General features: G+C 48.3%; 1 protein-coding gene across 1 annotated transcript in view; it reads left to right on the top strand.

The window, feature by feature from the left end:
• MUC6 (mucin 6, oligomeric mucus/gel-forming) overlaps positions 1–22421 on the top strand; it is a 57392-nt gene that overhangs the window by 20694 nt on the left and 14277 nt on the right. Inside the window, exons 13-30 of the mRNA XM_064163994.1 lie at positions 251–388; positions 1461–1622; positions 2186–2280; positions 3053–3185; positions 4668–4917; positions 5528–5580; positions 5693–5802; positions 6739–6890; positions 7129–7270; positions 7739–7849; positions 9921–10106; positions 11430–11669; positions 12452–12608; positions 14846–14989; positions 16233–16295; positions 17356–17403; positions 19042–19221; positions 21949–21996. Of these exons, the coding sequence (XP_064020064.1) occupies positions 251–388; positions 1461–1622; positions 2186–2280; positions 3053–3185; positions 4668–4917; positions 5528–5580; positions 5693–5802; positions 6739–6890; positions 7129–7270; positions 7739–7849; positions 9921–10106; positions 11430–11669; positions 12452–12608; positions 14846–14989; positions 16233–16295; positions 17356–17403; positions 19042–19221; positions 21949–21996 (2412 nt within the window). The remainder of the gene's footprint in view (positions 1–250; positions 389–1460; positions 1623–2185; positions 2281–3052; positions 3186–4667; positions 4918–5527; positions 5581–5692; positions 5803–6738; positions 6891–7128; positions 7271–7738; positions 7850–9920; positions 10107–11429; positions 11670–12451; positions 12609–14845; positions 14990–16232; positions 16296–17355; positions 17404–19041; positions 19222–21948; positions 21997–22421) is intronic.

The following is a 22421-nucleotide window of genomic DNA, read 5'->3' as shown; positions in this document are numbered from 1 at the left end:
AAGGAATAAAGACAAAAACCAGATAAAGATAATATTAAATATCCTGGGGGAATGAAATAAAGATGAAATTAAATATCTGGTTTATCTTTCCTAATAACACAGGGTTTAGAGGAAGGTTAAACTTCTCACCATTGTGTCTGTGCCTCTTGGAGAGTTGTGTGTGGAAGAAGACTTGTAGGCAGAACATGTTAAAATCACAACTTTGCAGTGCTCTATGCATCAGCATCTCTAACTCCCCTTGTTCTTGCAGGAGACATCACTATCTTCAGGCAGTCCTCCATGTACATTCACATGCATGCAAGCTTCGGGCTGGAGCTTGTGGTTCAAACCTCACCTGTGTTCCAGGCCTATGTGAAAGTGGCATCACAGTACAGAGGCAGGACCCGGGGTAAGGAATCTCATCCCTGTGTGAAGGAGAAAATGTAGGAGTGGAGTTTTGAAAGTTTAGCAGTCATAGAATCAAAGAATAATTAAGGTTGGAAGTTCACAGAATCATAGAATGGTTTCTGTTAGAAGGGACCTCAAAGCTCATTCAGTTCCAACCCCTCACCGCACACAGGGACACCTCCCACTAGAACAGGTTGCTCAAGGCCTCATCCAACTTGACCCTGAACAACCTCCCTTGGCAACTTGTGCCAACATCTCACCACCCTCCCTGTAAAGAACTTCCTAACATCCAGTTTAAATCTCCCCTATGCCAGTTTAAACCCATTCTTCCTCCTTGTCAATAGTCCCTCCCCAGCCCTCTTCAGATAATGGAAAGCCAGTCTAAGGTCTCCTCAAAACCTTCTCTTTTCCAGGCTGAAGAGCCCCAACTCTCTCAGCCTGTCCCCATAGGAGAGGTTTACCCAACTACCATGACCACTAAACTGTACCCTGAAGTGCCACATCTGCAGCTCTTGAACACCTCCAGGGATGGGGACTCCACCACCTCTCTGGGCAGCCTGCTCAAACCCCTGACCTCTCTGGCAGGAAGTAAATTTTTCCTAATCTCCAACCTAAACCTCCCCTGGCACAATTTAAGACCATTTCATCTCATCCTCTCACTTGATACTTGGGAGCAGAGACCAACACCAGCTTCATTCCAACCTCTTTTCAGGGAGCTGCAGAGAGCAATGAGGTCTTCCCTCAGGCTCCTCTTCTCCAGGCTAAACAATCCCAGATCCTTCAGCTGCCCTCCAAACCCCACAAGAGCCTTGTTGTCTTTCTCTGGACACACTCTTTTAGGAAATAAGCTTCCCTGGATTCTCCCTGGAGGTGTTCAAGGCCAGGTTGGATGAGGCCTTGAGCGACCTATTCTAGTGGAGGTGTCCCTGCCTATGGTGGGGGGTTGGAACTGTATAAGCTTTGAGGTCCCTTCTAACCTAACCCATCCTATGATTCTATCACTGTTCTCACACAGACCATTGTGTACATAGCATTTCATTTTGCCCTTTTTCATCCCTTTCTGATGCTATTAGGTTTGTGTGGCAATTACAATGGGGACACTACAGATGACTTCATGACCAGCATGGACATCATTGAAGGGACAGCCTCCCTCTTTGCTGATTCCTGGAGGGCAGGGAATTGCCATCCTGCTCTGGAAAGAGACACCGACCCTTGTGCTTTGAGCCAGCTGAACAGTAAGTGGATGATCCTCTTGCAGCTGCTCCCTCCAGCTGGCTTTGTCTGACACTTCCATAAGCCCATACCAGGGGAATGAGAGAGTCTGAAACAACTGAATATGACGAGTCCTGTCACCAAGACATCTCTGATTTGTAAACCTACTGCTAGCTCATCAGATCCTACTCTAGAGATCTGGGACTGAGACAATGAATGGGAGGGGTTTGGTGATTTCCAGTGAAACTACAATGCCTGTGGGTGTCAGACTTGCTCAGCAGTGCTTGACTGTACTTGAGGCTTTGCCTTCTGAAGTCTTTCTTGACTAATTTCTATTAGGCTTAAAAAGAAAATCCTTACTGAGCTGTTTGAACAGAACTGTAGTCTGCAAGCTAACCAGCTAAGAAGTTGTCCTTTTGTTCAGTCCATCACTGCCAAAAGCTCAGCTGGAGTAATGTGCCCAGGGTTGCTTTTGGTGGTTGTTTCTTTCCTTTTTCCCCATTTTTCATTTCTTTGTTGTTTTTATTTTTCTTTCATTTCTGTTTCTAACTTTCTCTGTTTGATGTCCATCGTTTACTTCCCTTAGAAATTTCTGCTGAGACTCATTGCTCTGTTCTTACCAAGAAGGGTACAGTGTTTGAGAAGTGCCATGCTGTGGTGAACCCTCTGCCTTTCTACAAGGTAGGGAATGATGAGAGACGTTGCACAGATGGAGCCAATCTGTACAGAGACTGGTCCATCTGGACCAGAAAGTTCTCTCATATACAGTATCCCACTCTTTTTGGATCAGCAATACACAGAAACAAGTGTGGTTCTGAAAAGAATCCCTGCAGCAGGCTCAAAGTCTGTTTGTTCCCAGGCACCAGGCCCACCCCTATGAATCAGAAGGTGGTTTTGCTCATGCTGCAGCTCTCCACCATGGCGACTTCAACCATGCCAAGGAGTGGTTTTCCCCACATGCATATTTGAGCTTGTTATATTTGCCAAACTCTACAAAACATTTTGGAAATTAAAAATGAGAAGCAGTGAATAAAAAAGGCCTTTGGGGTGGATTTGTTTCACATCAACCAAGGAAAGAATCTCTTCTTTTCCATCAGCTTTAGTTATGCAGTGAATGTGTACTTTGCAGGACTTAACCTCTGTGATTCAGCATGGTATTAGAGAATTGTAGAATCATTTAGATTAGAAAAGACTTCTGAGACCATAGAATGGTTCAGGTTAGAAGGGATCTTAAAGGTTATCTAGTTCCAGCCCTCTGGAGCAGGGTGCTCAAGGCACCATCCAGCCTAGTTTTAAGACCATTGAGTCGGACTGTTAACCCAGCTCTGCCAGGTCACCATTAAGTCATGTCCCTCAGCATCACTTCCACATGACTTTTGAATCCTTCCAGACTTGAGCTCTTCCAAATGCCTGCTTCCCAGTAACAGAGTGCTCTCCATGCATTTGTTTTCAGAGATGTGTCTACCAAGCCTGTAATTATGAAGAGACCTTTCCTTACATCTGTTCTGCTCTGGGATCATATGCAAGAACATGCAGTTCAATGGGCTTAATCCTTGAGAACTGGAGAAACATCATGGACAACTGCAGTAAGTCACTGAACCAGCCCCTACCAATCTGCCACTAGATGAATGCAGGCACACAGGTCTGCCTGTTGCCATTTAGAATGTTCCCATGATTGATTAACCCTATCACAAAACCAAATAAAAGCAAGAACATCTTTCAAAACTACTTGTCAGGCATTAGAATACCTCGGAAAGGGACCTCTGAGGATCACAGGATCACAGAATGTCAGGGGCTGGAAAGTACCTCCAGAGCTCATCCAGTCCAACCCCCCTGCAGAGCAGGATCGTCTAGAGCAGATCACACAGGAACACAACCACGCAGGTTTTGAGTATCTCCAGAGAGGGAGACTCCACAACTCCCCAAGGCAGCCTGTTCCAGTGTTCTGTCAACCTCACAGGGAAAAAAAATCCTCCCCATGTTTACATGAAACTTCTTATGCCTCAACTTCCACCATTGCCCCTTGTGCTGGCATCAGGCATCCCCCAGCAGAGCCTGGCTCCAGCCTCCTGGCACCCACCTTTACATCTTTATAAACATGAATGAGGTGACCTCTCAGTCTCCTCCTTGTCTTCAAACCCCAGCTCCCTCAGGCTCTCCTTGTAAGAGAAATGTTCTGTTCCCTTCAGCATTTTTGTGGCTCTGTACTGGACTCTCTCAAGCAGTTCTATATCCCTCTTGAACTAGGGAGCCCAGAACTGGTCACAGTACTCCAGCTGCAGCCTCACCAGTGCAGAGTAAAGGGGCAGTGAGGGTGCCAGAACACTAGAACAGGCTGCCTGGGAGGGTTGAGTTGTGGATTCTCCCTCTTCTGGAGACATTCAAAACGTGCCTAGATGTGTTCCTGTGTGATCTGCTCTAGGTGATCCTGCTCTGCAGGGGGTTGGATTGGAGGAGCTCTGGAGGTCCCTTCCAGCCCCTGACATTCCATGATTCTGTGAAACCATCCCTGAAGATGTTGGCACAATAGAATCATAGAATCAACCAGGTTGGAAGAGGCCTCCAAGATCATCCAGTCCAATCTAGCACCCAGCCTTAGCCAATCAACTAGACCATGGCACTAAGTGCCTCATCCAGTTCCTTCTTGAATGCCCCCAGGGACAGCAACTCCACCACCTCCCTGGGCAGCCCATTCCAATGGGAAGTCATAGAATGGTTTAGGTAGCCAATCCCATTTAATTAAGTCCATCACACAACTGTACTTTTGCCCAACTTGATCTTCCCGTGGGCAAAGGACCAAGGCATGTCCACTTCATGCCCATAATTTGCTTCACCACTTTGAATACTCTTATTGGGTCAGTGAAGCCCAGGATAGGGTAGGAGGAAGCATGACTCCTGCTGGGGTGGAGATCAGCTCCCTTACCCGGTACGGCATCCAGCGGGACAGTTGGGAATGTGCTCCCTGCGTGGACCCCAGACCCCTATGTGGAGCCCACTCTCTAGCTACTAGAGAGTCATCATGACTCTCACCAACGATGTCCAACCTACACTCTTGTCTCCTTGTGCAGCCGTTACTTGTACTGGCAACCAAACATTCAGCTACAACACTCAGGCATGTGACAGGACATGCTTGTCCCTCTCCAACCGAGCCCTGGAGTGCCACCCAACTGACATCCCTATTGAAGGCTGCCACTGTCCTGAAGGAACCTACTTGAACCACAAGAGCGAGTGCGTGCGGAAATCTCACTGCCCCTGCTATCTAGATGACCGAAAGTACATCCTACCTGACCAGTCCACAGTCACTGCTGGGGTGACCTGGTAAGTGTGTCACCTCTAATCACTGACCAACTGAAAATGGGGGGAGAGGGTCTTCATGGGGCTCTGCAGAGGGTTCAATAGCCATAAGCAGCTAAGTACCATGCAGCCACTTGATTGCTCCAGCTGCATGCAGAAGAGAATCATAGAATCAAGCAGGTTGGAAGAGAGCTCCAAGCTCAGCCAGTCCAATCTAGCACCCAGCCCTAGCCAATCAACCAGACCACGACACTAAAGCATGACACAAAGCCTCATCCAGGCTTTGCTTGAACATCTCCAGGGACAGTGACTCCACCTCCCTGGGCAGCCCATTCCAGTGCCAATCACTCTCTCTGACAACAACTTCCTCCTAACATCCAGCCTAGACCTCACCTGGCACAACTTGAGACTGTGTCCCCTTGTTCTGTTGCTGCTCGCCTGGGAGAAGAGCTGAACCCCACCTGGCTACATGCTCCCTTCAGGCAGCAATGAGGTCTGCCCTGAGCCTCCTCTGCTGCAGGCTGCACACCCCCAGCTCCCTCAGCCTCTCCTCACAGGGCTTGTGTAATCAGACCTTACCTATTATCTTCTAAGTTTTCCCTTTCTATTTGTTATTATGTTTTTTTTTCCCCAGCTACTGTGTTAATGGGAGGCTCAGCTGCACAGGCAAACTTCAAGATCCTGCAGGTATGGGTCTGAGGTGGTTTAATTAGAAACACATTCTTTGCCCTTTGGTTGTAAAATTGGTACTTCACAATCTCTCTGATGTTCACTTTCCTTCATTCTTTTGTTTTCCTAGAAAACTGCAAAGCTCCTAAGAAATACATATCATGTTCTGACAACTTGGAAAACAAGTATGGAGCTGCCTGTGCCCCCACCTGTCAGATGCTGGCTACTGGAATTGATTGTGTGAGTCTCATAGCTATGAGATGCTCAACCTCCTGTGAGAGGAAAAATGTTCAAGTTGTTACTTAGAACTTGGTTCAGTCCTTCTATGATTCTGAGAAAGGAGATTTTTTTCTTCTGATGTGATACAGCTGAACATCAGACAAGCTGTGAGAATTGGGGCTGCTCAGCCTGGAGAAGAGGCTTCAGGGAGACCTTAGGGCAACATTCTGGTACCTGAAGGGGCTAGCAGGAAGCTGGAGAAGCACTTTTAACAAAGGCTTGCAGTGATAGGATGAGGGAAATGGCTTTGAGCTGGAAGAGGGGAGGTTGAGACTGGATATGAGGAAGAAATCCTTGAGAGTATAGGGAGACACTGGCACAGGTTGCCCAGGAGGCTGTGGATACTCCCTCCCTGAGGGTGTTCAAGGCCAGGTTGGATGAGGTCTTGAGCAATCTGGCCTAGTGCGAGGTGTCCCTGCCCATGGCAGGGGGTTGGAACTGGCTGAGCTTTAAGGTCTTTTCCAACCCAAGCAGTTCTGAGATTATTTCCACACCCTGTGGATATGAAGACATTCATACATCCAAGATGTAATTAAAGGAATCAAACTGCAGGTTCAGGCTGGATGTTAGGAAGAAGTTCTTCATAGAAAGAGAGATTTGCATTGGAATGGGCTGCCCAGGGAGGTGGTGGAGTCCCCATCCCTGGAGGTGTTTAAAAGGAGTCTGGATGAGGCACTTAGTGCCATGGGTTAGTTATTTAGAAGGTGTTAGGTGATAGGTTGGACTCGATGAGCTCAAAGCTCTTTTCCAACCTGGTTAATTCTGTGATTTACAAGTTCTGAGCTTGTGTGGGTAATTTACTCTATGGGATAAATTCCAATTCATTGGGGTCCAACCCACAGCAGCACACAAGATAAACCAGATCTTACTTCCTATCTGGCATCTGCTCTTTGCCAGATCCCCACCAAATGCGAGTCAGGCTGTGTCTGTGCCGATGGGCTCTACGAGAACCTGGACGGCAGATGTGTGCCGGCTGAGGAGTGTCCCTGTGAATACGGGGGCCTGGCCTATGGGAAAGGTGAACAGATCCACACCGAGTGCGAGATCTGGTAAGAATCTCACCAGCTTCCCTTGTGGAACTCCTATTTCTCCTGATTCTGTGCTCTGCAACCTTCCTGGAGGTGTTCAAGGCCAGGTTGGATGAGGCCTTGAGCAACCTGCTCTAGCGGGAGGTGTCCCTGCCTATGACATGGGGTTGGAACTGGATGAGCTTTGGGGTCCCTTCCAACCTAACCCATTCTATGATTTCTTTGACATTTGGGTATGTTTTCTCTCTTCACTTCCCAGCACTTGCACAAAAGGCAAATGGAAATGTGTGCAGAAATCCAGGTGCTCCTCAACATGTAACCTGTATGGAGAAGGTCACATCACCACTTTTGATGGGCAGCGCTTTGTGTTTGATGGCAACTGTGAATACATCCTAGCCATGGTAATGTGCCAAGCCTTGCTTAGCTCAGGCACTGTCTTAGCATCAGGGAAAAGCTTGATTGAAAGGGCAAATGCAAACATCCTAGGGTGCATTTCCAATCAGCATTTCATATCTTTATAACCACTTCATGTGTGGTGCTAACTTCTGCTTATATCATTGCTTAAGAACAAAGGATTTGCTACTCAAAGCACTGGAGTGTTGTCGTTTTTTTACCATGCAATTACAACCAGTTTTAGATTTAAGAACAGCCACTGCTGTGTATTCTGTGCCAGCCAACTACATCTTTTAGGGAAGCAATATCAGTTTCCCTACCAAATCAGAGGTCATCAGCAGGCAGAATCAGAGCCATGACATGTTTCAGCTTTCTTTACTTCTCAATGCTATAATAGCTTAATCTGGAAGACTCCAGACAAAGTCCGTTATGGTTTGGTGCTTTTAATGGTTTGTTTTGGGTTTTTTTTTTTGTAGGATGGCTGCAGTGTTACCAGACCTGTTTCCTCTTTCAAAATTGTTACTGAGAATGTCATCTGTGGGAGATCAGGAGTTACCTGCTCCAGATCCATCAGCATTTACCTTGGGGTAAGAGCTCCATCCTGCTGGCACCCAGCTGAAGAGCTGTTTTATGCCCCATGGTTGTTTCCCTTTTGGAAGCTTTAATTATGTCTTTGAAGTGATGGCTTGTAAGTGAAGTTGTGTTCTAAACCCAGAGCTTGTGTTCTAAACCCAGAGCTTGGGTTCTAGCAGGGATCACAGAAACATCCAGGCTGGATATTTGTCCTTCTGTTACTGCTGTATTAAAGGTCAGTTTTCAGCAGCAGACTACCTGCACCACAGAGCACCAGCAGTGAGAGTGGCAGCCCAGTCCAGTCCTGATTAAAATACCACAACATAGGTAATTGATGTCCAGAAGAAACACAGAAACATTTAGGCTGGAAAAGCCCCTCAGGATCACCAAGTCCAACCATTATCCTTACCCTACAAGGCTCCCCTAAACCATATCCCCAAGCACCACAGCCAAATGACTTTTAAACACATCCAGGGTTGGTGACTCCACTACCTCCCTGGGCAGCACTCTCCAAGCCCTGAGCACTCTGGCTAGGAAAACATTTTCTTAATGTCCAGTCTAAACCTACCCAGTCACAGCTTCAGGCCATTCCCTCTTGTTCTGTCACTAATTACCTGTGAGAAGAGACCAGCACCAACCTCTCCACAACATCCCTTCAGGCAGCTGTAGGCAGCCATGAGGTCTGTCCTCAGCTTCCTCTGTTTCATGCTAACCATTTCCAGCTCCCTCAGTCAAGGTGTGGCCTCACCTCAGCTGAGTACAAGAACTGCCATCAGGCTTGGGTTATTTTTTCAGTTCTCATGTTCCCAAACTTGTTGCCTACACAGAAGCTATAAAATTTTGTACTTTACAGATTGAGGAATTCATTGATCAATAGCAAAAGATGCTGATTTCATACCCCATCAAGCTCTAGAAAACAACAGCACAAAAGTGAGATGTTCTCATCATGGATGATGAGCAAAATCTCCCCAAATTTCTCTGAGTCTGAGCAACATCTGCACCTCAAAATCTATCCAGATCTCACTTGAGATTCAGCCACAAAAACTACAGCAATGAGCAGTTATCCTCATTTCCTTCCACTGCTGTGTGCCAGCTTCCAGAACTGGGCAAGCTTTGCTGTTCTCAGCCCCATGGGACAGTAACCACCAGTACTATCAGATCAGCCTTCATGTCTGACAAAGAGAACAACACAGACAATGAGATGTCATAGAAGCAGTCAGGGTTGGAAGGGACCACAAGGATCAGCCAGTTTCAACCCCCCTGACATGGGCAGGGACACCTCACTAGATTAGGTTGTCCTGAGCCTCATCCAACCTGGCCTTAAACACCTCCAGGGATGAGGCTTCTACCACCTTCCTGGGCAACCTCTTCCAGGGTCTCACCACCCTCATGCTGAAGAACTTCCTCCTCATGTCCAGTCTGAGTCTCCCCATTTCTAGCTTTGTTTCATTGCCCCCAGTCCTATCACTACCTAACAGCCTAAAAAGTCCCTCCCCAGCTTTCTTGTAGGCCCCCTTAAGACACTAAAAGGCCACAAGAAGGTCACCTTGGAGCCTTCTCCTCTCCAGACTGAACAGCTCCCAACTCTCTCAGGCCTCCCAACTTACCCCAAGGAAGAGTCACTACAAGCAGTCCACACTTGCCACATCACTGTCCAAGTAGTGTCAGCTTCAGCTGGTCAGTGCTGTGGTGGTGAAGTTGGTCTGCTGGTTTTCTTAGGCTCCAGTTTCACAAATGCATGCTTCAGGTGAACATTTCTGTTCACAGAATCACAGAATATCAGGGGCTGGAAGGGACCTTGAAGGATCATGCAGTCCACCCACCCCTGCAGAGCAGGATCACCTAAAGCAGATCACACAGGAACACATTTAGGCAGGTTTTGAATATCTCCAGAGAGGGAGACTCCACAACTCCCCTGGGCAGCCAAGGTTCTGTTGGTTATGTGGACACTGGAATGGTTCCCCTGCCTGCCATCCCTTCTCAAAAATTAAGTCCAAGCAGCACAATCCCTTCAGCAATGTGACCCAGAGCAAACAAAACCTTTGCACCTGCTGAGTTATGACATGCAGCTAAAATGTCTTCCAGAACCTGACGTTCATCCTGCGAGACGAAGCCTACACTGTTTCTGGAGAGAATCCTGGGGTGCATTACAAAGTGAAAGAGAATGTTCTTCACTTGATGCTTGACATCACCATCCCAGGGAAGTACAACATGACCATTATCTGGAATAAGCACATGAATGTCTTCATCAAGATCTCTAGGGAAACACAGGTACTGCAGAACAGCTTCCTCCAAGAGCTGTCCTTTGGTTCATGTTTGGCTGCACATTTGATTACGGTTTCCTTGACTCCCTAGCAAAGGGTTGTTGGAGGTGCTGCTGGCAGTTCATAGAATCATAGAAGTCACTTTGGTTGGAAGAGACCTTTAAGATCAGTGAGTCCCACACTGCCAGGTTACCCCTAAGCTATGTCCCTCAGCACCACATCTACGTGGCTTTTCAAATCCTTCTGGGATGAGGACTCCACCTCTGTCCCAGGCATCCTATTGCAGGACTTAATAACCCTTTCAGGGAAGAAATTGTTCCTCATGTCCAACCTAAACCTCCCCTGGCACGACTTGAGGCCATCTTCTCTTGCCCTATCACTTGATACTTGGAAGAGACTGATCCATACTTTGCTCCAACCTCCTTTCAGGGAGCTGTAGAGAGCAATGAGCCTCCTTTTCTCCACACTACACACCCTCAGCTGCTCCTCCTCAGCCCTATTCTTCAGACCTTTCCCCAGCTTTGTTGCCCTTCTCCAGACATGCTCCATCTCCTCGATGTCCTTTTTAGAGGGAGAGGCCAAAAACCAACCCAGCACTCAAGGTGTGGTCTCATCAGTGCCCAGTACAGAGGCACAGTCACTGCCCTACTCCTGGCTGGCCACACCACTGCAGATCCAGGCCAGGCTGCTGGTGGCCTTGGCCACCTGGGCACATGCTGGCTTGTCACCAGCTGCTGTCAGCCAGCACCCTCAGTTTTTTTTTCCTCTGGGTGACTCTCCAGCCACTCTGCCCCAAGCCTGGAGTGTTCATGGGGTTGTTGTGACCCAAGTGCAGGACCCAGCACTTGGCCTTGTTGAACCTCATCACATTTACCTTGGCCCATCGATGCAGCCTGCCCAGGTCCCTCTGTAGAGCCTCCTGACCCCTCAGCAGAACAAAACCCACCCATACAGCTTGGTATCATCTGCAGACTGACTGAGGGTGTCCTTATTTTGACCATTATCTCCAAGCCAGTACAGATTTTCACTAGAGGTTGTCTTTTAAGAGATTGTCCTACAGCACTCAGGACATCTTTGAGCTAAGTGCTTGCATTTTCTCCCACTGCATGGCTGAATTTGACCTCTGCGTGAGGACAGGTTAGAGTGTAGAGGGGAGAAAATTTCATCCCCCCATGAAGAGAAGAACCTCATGCAGAAGACACCAAAAATGCATGAGAGAGTGTTTGTAGATCCAGTCCAGTACTAAAGCACAGGGAAGGTTCAGTACCTGGAAAGGAGGAGTAGTGGTTGTAACTTGCTGCGCTGACATTGCTGCTTCGGCTGAACCCAGGAAACAATCTGTGGCTTGTGTGGCAACTACAATGGCAACATGAAGGATGATTTCCAAACTCGAAGCAAATATGTGGCATCAAATGAGCTGGAGTTTGTCAACTCTTGGAAGGAGAATCCTCTCTGTGGAGATGTCTACTTTGTAGTGGACCCCTGCAGCAAGAACCCTTACCGGAAAGCGTGGGCAGAAAAGACTTGTTCCATCATCAACAGCCAGGTCTTCTCTGCCTGCCACAATAAGGTGAGAATTGCTTTGCCCTTCCTGTCATCTAGAGGCATCATTTGTATCCTTCCAAAATGCTCATGCTCCTGACAGTTGATTTTCTCCTCCTCAAAATGGTTTACTAAAATTCGTTTCAAATGCTTTCTGCCTCTTGTTTATGCTCATCTCCTTTGCATCAGCCCTTCTGTAAGCATGGAAGCTAAGTGTGGCATAAACCAAGGAGTTAAAAATATCATAACCTCCCTGGGCAGCCTGTGCCAGTGTCTCACCGCCCTCACTACACAGAATCCTTTCTTAACATCCAGTTTCAATCTTCCCTCTGCCAGTTTAAACCCATTCCTCCTCATCTTGTCATTACAAGACCTTGTCAATAGCCCCTCCCCAGCCCTCCTGTAGGCCCCGACAGATACTGGAAGTCCACTCCGAGGTCTTCTTGAAGCCTTCTCTTTTTCAGGCTGAAGAGCCCCAACTCTTATAGCCTGTCCTCATAGCAGAGCTGCTCCAGCCCTCTGAGCATCTTCACTGTCATAGAATCAGCCAGGTTGGAAGAGAGCTCCAAGCTCATCCAGTCCAAAGTATCACCCAGCCCTATCCAATCAGCTAGACCACAGCACTAAGCGCCTCATCCATTTTTTTCTGGATGGCCTTCTCTGAACTCTCTCCAGCAGTTTATCCTGTAGGAGAACCCTACACTCTTGCCCAAAAGCTTTCTGTGAGGCAGGATTGTAACTGCTCTGATGAGCACTTGGAGGGAAGAGAGCAGCTCTCACTTGAACCCTTTCCTTGGCTTTCCAATGCAGGTCAATCGCATGCCCTACTACGAGGCCTGCGTGCGGGACTCGTGCGGCTGTGACATTGGAGGGGACTGTGAGTGCATGTGTGATGCCATCTCGGTGTATGCCATGGCATGCCTGGAGAAGGGCATCTGCATCGACTGGAGGACCCCCGAGTTCTGCCGTGAGTTCCTTTAAGCTCTCTTTAAACAGCCTGAAGAGATTAGTGTTGTTACTTTAAGGTTATCATTGTTTACTTGAAGAGATGATCCTCCTGGCCTGGCTCAGGAGCAGTGTGGCCAGCAGGACAAGAGAGGTTATTCTGCCCCTATACTCAGCACTGTCAGGCCACACCTTGAGTGCTGTGTCCCTCAATTCAAGAGAGATGTTGAGGTACTGGAACATGTCCAGAAAAGGACAAGAAGGCTGGTGAGGGGCCTGGAGCACAGCCCTGTGAGGAGAGGCTGAGGGGAGCTGGGGGTGTGCAGCCTGGAGGAGAGGAGGCTCAGGGCAGAGCTCATTGCTGTCTGCAGCTACCTGAAGGGAGGCTGTAGCCAGGTTGGGTTCATCTCTTCTCCCAGGCAAGCAGCAGCAGAAGAAGGGGACACAGTCTCAAGCTGTGCCAGGGCAGGTCTAGGCTGGCTGTTAGAAGGAAGTTGTTGGCAGAGAGAGTGATTGGCATTGGAATGGGCTGCCCAGGGAGGTGGTGGAGTGGCTGTGCCTGGAGGTGTTGAAGCCAAGCCTGGCTGAGGCACTTAGTGCCATGGTCTGGTTGACTGGATAAGGCTGGGTGCTAGGTTGGACTGGCTGAGCTTGGAGCTCTCTTCCAACCTAGCTCATTCTATGATTGTTATTGTTACTTTAAGGTTATCATTGTTTACTCAAAGAGGTGAGCATCTTCTGTGCAGCCAGGCTGAGAGAGGTGAGGTTGTTCAGCCTGCAGAAGAGAAGGCTCCAGGGAGACCTTCTGGTGGCCTTCAATGGGCTGATGAGAAAACTGGGGACAGACTTTTGAGCAGGGCCTGTTGCGACAGGATGAAGTGGGATGGTTTGAACTAAAAGAGAGAGATTGAGAGTGGAGTGAAAGAAAACATTTGGCACTGAGGGTGGTGACAGCCTGGCCCAGGTTGCCCAGGGCCACCAGAGAGGTGGAAGCACTGCAGGTCAGGTTGTCTGGGGCTGTAAGCAAGCATCTGCACTTGCAGATGTCCCTCCTGAGTGCAGGGTGGTTGGACTAGATGCTTTAAAGGTCTCCTACAACCCAAACCAGCTTGGGATTTTGTATTAACAGAAGGCATCAAAGGGAATTGTTTAATAAGCACCTCCTAAGCTGCATTTTCTCTAGGGGCAAGTAAAATCATAAATTTAGAGGATTGTTTTGGTTGGAAAAGACCTCTAAGGTCATGAAGTCCAACCATCAACCCAACCTGACCATGGCCACTAAGCCATGTCCCAAAGTGCCAGGGCCACATGTTCCTTGAGCACTTCCAGGGACTTCAGCACCTCCCTGGGCAAGTAGCTGACTTTAGTCATCTGAATTTTGAAATCTGTAGTTTGCATTTGTGCTACATGAAGCAAAATATTCTCTCTTAGCAATGAGAGAGAAAATAACCTGGTCACAGAAGGCAGTCAGCTGTTGCTGCTGCCACGTGCAGTGAAGCTGTCAGGTTGTCAGCAGAGGGAGTAGGAAATGGAATGTATATTTCCTTTTAGCCAGGATAAATATCACCTTCCCTGTGGGTGTTGAGGAAACGAAGACAGCTGTGCTGGCTGGAACACTGCAAACCTGTTTACAAAGGCCTGCAGAGACAGGACAATTTGCAATGGCTTCAAACTAGAGCAGAGCAGATTTAGATTGGATGTGAGGAACAAGTTCTGCACCATGAGGGTGCTGGAACACTGCAAGAGGTTGCCCAGGGTGGAGGTTGGGGACCCATGCCTGGAGATATTCAAGGTGAGGCTTGATAGGGCTGTGGGTAACCTGCTCTAGTGGAGGATGTCCCTGCTGAGTGCAGAGGAGGTTGGACAAGATGACCTTTGGAGGTGCCTTCCAGCCCAGATCATTCTGTGATTCTATGAAAACAGGAAAAAGATTTCAGGGTGCTCCAAAACATCTGTATGGGGGGAGAAGGAGATGAGTGTGCTACAGAGCAATGCTGGACTTGTCATCTTCTATGGTTTCTTTTCAACATTTCACTACATTATATATTAAAAACTGTGGAAATGACTGGGGGGGAAGAAAGAAAATAACAGAAACTGCTTTCACTGGAGCATAAATTTCAATTTCTATCAGAAGCCAACAGTGACAACAGCTTTGATTCAAACTGCTTTTTAACTTTGTCCTCTCTTCAGTCATCTGGAAATGACACAAGCCATTCAGCTGAGAATTCTGATTTCCCTCTGGCTTTTTACCTTTTCTAGCTGTCTACTGTGAGTATTACAACTCTCACACAAAAGCAGGAGATGGGGACAGTTACTCCTCTGACTACAACCATGAGAACTGCAGCTGGCACTACAGGCCTTGTAATTGCCCAAATCAGAACTACAAATATGTCAACACTGAAGGTAAGAGATCTTATTGCTCTCTACAGATACCTGAAGGGAGGTTGTAGCCAGGTGGAGTTGGGCTCTTCTGCCAGGTAAGCAGCAACACAACAAGAGGACACAGCCTCAGGCTGTGCCAGGGCAGGTTCAGGCTGGGTGTTAGTAAGAAGTTCTTCACAGCAAGAGTGATTGGCATTGGAATGGGCTGCCTGAGGAGGTGGTGGAGTCCCCATGCCTGGAGGCGTTTAAAAGGAAGCAGGATGAGGCACTTGGTGCCAGGGTTTAGTTAATTAGAAGGTGCTGGGTGATAGGTTCGACTCCATCTCAGAGGTCTTTTCCAGCCTGGTTAATTCTGTGATTCTGTAAGGAGCTCTGCTGGTGTCAGCCAGGAAACAGAAACGCTGCCAAGTTTTTTGGGGCTGCTTTTTAAATCAGTCCTACTGCAGTCAAATAATGGCATTAGTTAAATGATGCCATCAGTTAAATGATGGTACTTTAATCAATGCTAATTTGATCCAGCTCTGCAGATCTTTCCCTTACTCCTATAATCAGTTCAGTACCTCTACCACATCCAGCTTCATTGAGGAGCTCAGCCTCTTTTGAAAAGGAATTCCCTGACTTGCCCTTAATCAGAAAAATAGACTATATCTGGATAAGAAAAGATGTGGAGAGAGCAGTAAATAACTTTATTTAGCCTAGTGGATGCACTTGGAGAAGCCAATTAAACTGCTAGAGAAGAGGCTGTCTACAACTACCTGAATGGAGGTTGTAGCCAGGTGGGTTTGGGCTCTTCTGCCAGGTAAGCAGCAACAGAACAAGGGGACACAGTCTCAAGCTGTGTCAGGGCAGGTCTAGGCTGGATGTTAGGAGGAAGTTGTTGTCAGAGAGAGTGATTGGCATTGGAATGGGCTGCCCAGGAAGGTGGTGGAGTCACTGTCCCTGGAAGTATTCAAGCAAAGCCTGGCTGGGGCACTTAGTGCTATGGTCTGGTTGATTGGATAGGGCTGGGTGCTAGGTTGGATTGGATGAGCTTTGAGGTCTCTTCCAACTTGGATGATACTATGATTCTATGTACTTAAGCATCACTTTGCCAATTACACAGACACACTACACAGGCCCTCTATCTGAGCCTGAAGAGCTTACCTGAGCAGCTGATCTCACAGACAGCACAACGTTTTAGTAAGGGAAATGTAAAGAATTAGGCTATAGAAAGTAAAAAATTAACTGAGAAATGTAAACCAACCTTTTCCTCTCCTTTCTTCAGGCTGCTACAACTGCTCTCATGATGAATACTATGACTATGATGAGGAGAGATGCATGCCCTGTGGTAAGCAGTGACTCTTACACTCGTTCTCTCTCTACAGCAACTGGAAAACAATTCTAGGCCAGCTTGCCCAGAGAAGTTGTAGAGGCTCCAACCCTGGAAGTGTTCAAAGCCAGGTTGGATGGGACCTTGAGCAACCTGAGATAATAGGAGGTGTCCCTGCTCAGGGCAGGGTGGGGAGAGGGTGGGAAATACATGATCTTTATGGTCCCTTCCAACCTAAACCATTCTGTGGTTCTGAGATTTGTGTGTTGTCAAAGAAAGCTCTTCTCCTAGCACCTCTCAATTAACAAAGAGTGTTCATCCAAACGTTCCTTTCCCTCAGAATAACCTCATTAGTATGCTGCTGGTAAATAAAGGCATGAAGAGAACTCATTACATGAAGGATTAGGGTAGGAAATGCTGGATAAGCCTGTCTGACCTGAGTTACCTACAAAAGAAATTAGGTTCATGGTAGCTGTGAGTACTCCTCCAAACAAACTCCTTCTGGAAGCATACAGGTGGTGTTGTGACTTCCATGGGAGGCTGCTCTAGCAGAGCTGGGGGGCTCAGACATTCAACACCTGTCATAAAACAATGAAAGAGAAGACAGATAAGAGGCTCAGAGCCAGCTAACAGATTCTGCTTAGCAGATCTCATTGTAGAGAGGTTTGAAAACTGTTATTTTAAACTAAGGTTTAGTACCATATGCTTTACTCCTATGAAAAGCTATGGGACTCCCCCATGCAGGAGAGACCTGCTAGAAGGGGTCTACAGGAGTGCCACAAAGATGCTCAGAGGGGTGAAGAATCTATCATATGAAGACAGGATGAAAGGGTTGGGGTTCTTCAACGTGGACAAGAGAAGGCTCTAGGGAGACCTTAGTGCTGCATTTCAATATCTGGGCTGCCCAGGAAGGTAGTGGAGTGGCTATGCCTGGAGGTGTTGAAGCAAAGCCTCGATGGGGCACTTAGTGCCATGGTCTGGTTGATTGGCCAGGGCTGGGTGCTAGGTTGGACTGGATGAGCTTGGAGCTCTCTTCCAACCTGCTTGGTTCTATAATTCTTCTGCCTTTGCACAACAGGACATGAAACCACTACGACCACACCTGAAACATCTCCACCTTCAGCAGGTGAGTTTCTGTAGCTGTCCAAACTAGTGCTTTACTCACTGACATACATGCTGGTAGATGTTTGTGAGTGTGGTAGTTTGAGGGATCCTAGGTAGCCCTTAAAGAAGCAATGTACTTCTTTGTATGATAGAGTAACACTACCAGCTTCACAGACATAATGTGCCATGATGAAAGACAAATCACTGTCAGAATTGCCACAGAATTTTCCCCAGAAATATTTGCACACCCTCCCTCAGCCAGCTTGCAGAAAATACCAAGCTGAGTGGTGTGGCTGACACACCTGAGGGATGGGACTCATCCAGAGGGACCTGGAGAAGTGGGTCCATGTGGAAGTCATGAAGTTCAACAGTGTCAAGCATAAGGTCCTGCAGCTGGGTCACGGCACTGCTTGGCACCAATTCTAGGCTGAGTGATGAAAGAAGAGCAGCTCTGTGGAGAAGGACTTGGGGGTGCAAAGCTGGAGATGAGCCAGCACTGAGTACTGCCAGCCCAACCCCAGCCTGTCCTGGGCTGATCCCCAGCAGCAGGGGCAGGGAGGGGATTCTGTCCCTCTGCTGTGCTCTGCTGAAACCTCAGCTGCAGTGCTGGGGCAGCTCTGGAGTCCTCAGCCTAGCATAGACAGGGACCTGTTTGAGCAGTGCCAGGAGAGGCCACAGCAATGCTGGCAGGGCTGGAAGGTCTCTGCTCCGAGGTCAGGCTGAGAGAGTTGGGCTTGGTCAGCCTGGAGAAGAGAAGGCTCCAGGGAGACCTTCTGGTAGCCTGTCAGTATTTAAAGGGGCTGAGAAGAAAGATGGGGACAGAGTTTTTCTCAGAGCCTGTTATGCCAGGCCAAGGGGTGATGGTTTGAACTGATAGAGAGGCTGAGACTGGAGAGAAGGGAGAAATGTTTGACACTAAGGTTGGTGAGACTCTGGCCAAGTTGCCCAGAGTGGTGGGAAATGCCACATGGCTGGAACCATTCCAGATCAGGTTTGGGGCTCTGAGCAGCTTGCCCTAGTTGCAGACATCTCTGCTGACTGCAAGGGGGTTGCACTGGATGACCTTTAAAAATCCTTCTGACCCAAACCAGTCTGGGATATGATGATGTGCAGAATCCTACCAAAAATATCTGTACAGCTCTTGGTGCTGCCTGGCTGTGGAACTTTGACCCCTTAAGAAGGTGTGATGGTTTGGGAAATGGAAATGTTTTTCCTTCATGGAAATGTTTGATTTGGGTCTACCACATAGCCTGGTCTAGAATAGGAATCTGTGTTTACTGATCCTAAACTTGTTAGAGATTCTATTAATGTCCCTGAAGACAGATGGTGCAGTAAAAAAATGCTACACTGTGGGCTGAGTGAATAATGAAACACAATTCCATCCCTGCTGCTCTGCACAAGTGATGCTGCCAAAGTCACTGTGAAGTGATAAGGGAGAATGTGCAGAGCTCCTGCCAGAATTCCTCTTTAATGTGTTCACCACACAGAGCAGCAAGGAATAGACAGAGAACTTCTCTCAGGTAGCAGGCTTTAAGTAGTAGTTACTAAGGTTGGTTTTACTTGAAAAAGAAAGAAGACCATGTACATAGATGTAAAATAGAGATATAGGATACCAAGGACTCCTCCTTACCCTTTAACCTTGGTTATCTTTCTCTCTCAGTAACAACAGTGCAGCCTGAAGAAACTGGAAGCTCTACCACGAGTTCACTGCCAACAGTCCCCAGTGTTGCTTCTTCTGCAGTCACTGCATCAGCTGAGACCACAAGTCCAACAACAACCTCAAAAACCACAGTTCCAAATTCACCAGCATCACCTCTAGTCACTACCCAGCCTACAACTGGTAGGTTTTTAGTGTAGCTGTCTGAAATAAATGAGAGTAAGCTCATCCTACAGAGAGTTGAGATACAGCTCTGCTAGGAAAGAACTGCAAGACATCTCAGCATCCAAGCATAAGGCTCCAAACCATGAAGCAGACCAAGCCTGCCTCCAAGAAGGAGCTGGGAAACCAGAAATGTTCAGAAGTCTAGGTTAAAAGTGTGTGGGAAGAGAAAGAACACAGACATCAGGTTAAAAATGCAACCAGAAATCACTTCTGTGACTCATCTGAGAACACCAGAAATTCTATAAGCTAAGCAGTGAGACACCTCAGCTCCTCTTAGATTTATTAGCTCAGCTTCAGGCTCAACGGGATCAGTTCTGCAGTTATATTCAGGGAGCACCCAACCTATTAAAGGGTCCTGGCCAGGCTGGATCAATGGACTAGGAACAGTAGTATGAGGTTTAACAAAGCCAGTACCAGGTCCTGCACTTGGGTCACAACAAGCCCATGAAGGCTCCAGGTTTGGGGCAGAGTGGCTGGAAACTGCCCAGCAGTAAAGGACCTAAGGCTGCTGGCTGGCAGCAGTTGGACATTGAGGAGCTGGAGCATGTCCAGAGAAGGGCAACAAAGCTGGGGAAGGGTCTGGAGAACAGGACTGGAGAAGAGCAGTTGAGGAAAGTGGGAGTGTTGAGCCTGGAGAAAAGGAGGCTGAGGAGAGACCTCCCTGAGAGGAAGCTGCAGTGAGCTGGGGTTGGTCTCTTCTCCCTAGTCTCAGGTGACAGGAGAGGAAATGAAATTGTGCCAGGTGAGAGATCAGAGATTGAGAAAATTTTTGCTGCAAGAGTGGTCAGGGGTTGGCACAGGCTGCCCAGGGAAGTGGTGGAGTCCCCATGCCTGGACATGTGGCCACAGCACTTGGGGCCATGGTTTGATGGCCAGGGTGGGGTTGGGTTGCTGGTTGGACTGGATGATCTTAGTCTCTGGACTATGGCTGGCTTCTTCAGAATTTACCTGTGTTTAGTTATTCAATTAATTGACTGCTCACAATATTTTGTTTACCTTCACTCCAAAAGAACATACAACAGCAGCTAGGAACACACCGAGCATGACTACAACCATCACTACCCCTGCAGTAACTACCTCAACCAAAAGAACCACTACTTCCAAGCCTGCACCTGCTGCCTCATCAACTGCTGCTTCAACAGAGACAGCACAAGTGAGATTCACCACATCACCCTCCCAGACCACTATCAACAAGGGAACAACCACCTCAATACCTACCCAAACCACACCTCAGGTCACAACTTCCAGCAAGCCTCAACTAACAACAGTAGGTAAATATCGCTTCCTGGTACCTGCCAGGTGATGCCATCACTCACGAGACACAGGTCGATGGTTGCTTATAACAACCTAAGTGTTCTTTCTAGTTGTCCTACTATCAGAGAGACAGAGATCTGCCAGAGAGTCCAGCAGAGGCTACAAAGCTGCTAGGCAGCCTGAAGCATCTCTAAGGAAGAAAAGCTGAGAGCCTGCAGGAGAGCAGCCCCAGAGAGAATCATGTCAGTGATGATGATCAACAGCTAAAGGGTGGGGGGCAAGAGGCTAGGGGCAGACTCTTGTCAGTGGTGCCCAGTGGCAAGACAAGGGGCACTGGGCACAAACTGGAACCCAGAATGCTCTGCCTTAAACACTGCAGACAGACAGGAGAGGACCTGGATAACTGAAGAAGCATTATAAAATTGGAAATGTTATGTGCCTTGCCAGTGGAGTAAGCATCTAAAATCTGACTAGCACCTTAAGCCTAACATTCCTCTTGGAGGCCATACTCTGCACACCCTCCAAATTCAGGCAGAATCTCTCTGTGCTTTCAAGAGAGCTGTTGGGAAGTCCCTGGCAGCAGAATGTGTGTTCCTCCTAGGCGCCGTAATGAAGTCTCCCCAGAATAGATACTCAAACCCCTTCAGGGTGTTCCATGTACAAACAAGTACAGTCTACTCTGAGGCTGCATGACAGCATGAGGTGCCAAGTTGGCAGCTGACATCACACACCAGGGCAGTGTGCAGGGGGAAGTCTCCTGGAGTGGGCAGGCAGGTGGACACTGCCTCCCAACCCATGAAGCTCTCACGCAGAACTGCTGGGCTGCATGTACCTGGGTCTTCTTGTGGCACAATTACAGCTTCCTTTTGAACTCAACACATTTGAAGGGCCTGACCAGCTCCCAGTCATTGCTAACACCACACCTTGAGTACTGTGGCCAGTTCTGGGCCCCTCAATTCAAGAAGAGATATTGAGATACTGGAAGGTGTCCAGAAAAGGGCAGCAAGGCTGGGGAGGGGCCTGGAGCACAGCCCTGTGAGGAGAGGCTGAGGGAGCTGGGGGTGTGCAGCCTGCAGCAGAGGAGGCTCATTGCTGTCTACAACTACCTGAAGAGAGGCTGTAGCCAGGTGGGGTTGGGCTCTGCTGCCAGGCACCCAGCAACAGAACAAGGGGACACAGTCTTAAGTTGTGCCAGGGCAGGTCTAGGCTGGATGTTAGGAGGAAGTTGTTGGCAGAGAGAGTGATTGGCATTGGAATGGGCTGCCCAGGGAGGTGGTGGAGTCACCATCCCTGGAGGTGTTGAAGCAAAGCCTGGCTGGGGCACTTATTGCCATGGTCTGGTTGATTGGCTAGGGCTGAGTGCTAGGTCAGACTAGATGAGCTTGGAGCTCTCTTCCAACCTGGTTGATTCTATGATTCCTTGCTTTGTAGAGAGTGAGGGAACCCAGTCAACCACTCTGCAGCAGCAGGTTGCAGTAGGTGAGTGACAGGGAGCTGAAAGATCTCCTGAGCTAAGACTCTGCCTCACTTACCCCAGCCCTTCCAGGAGATGTTCTTGTCCAGTCTGGGATGTCTTGGAGGGCAGACAGGTACACCAGAGAGGGCTTGCTTCCCTCAGAAGCTCTAGGAAGAGGCAGAGGGTGCTGGAGGTGTTCAAGACCAAGTTAGATGAGGCCTTGAGTGACCTGTTCTATTGGAAGGTGTCCTTGCCTATGACAGGGGATTGGAAATGGGAGCTTTGAGGTCCCTTCCAACCTAAACCATTCTATGATTCTGTGAATTGTCAGAGGGTACCCTCAAGGCCCAGTTCTTGGCCCATATATTTTTCTTCTTCCCCCTTGCTCAGCAAGACTCAATGGGATCCAGTCTTGCAGATCTCCTCCCACACACCCATTCCATGGAGT

The sequence above is a fragment of the Pogoniulus pusillus genome, chromosome 24 (assembly GCF_015220805.1).
Source record: "Pogoniulus pusillus isolate bPogPus1 chromosome 24, bPogPus1.pri, whole genome shotgun sequence".
NCBI lineage: Eukaryota > Metazoa > Chordata > Aves > Piciformes > Lybiidae > Pogoniulus > Pogoniulus pusillus.
Note: the sequence above shows the minus strand (reverse complement) of the source record. Positions and strands in the feature narration are given on the sequence as shown.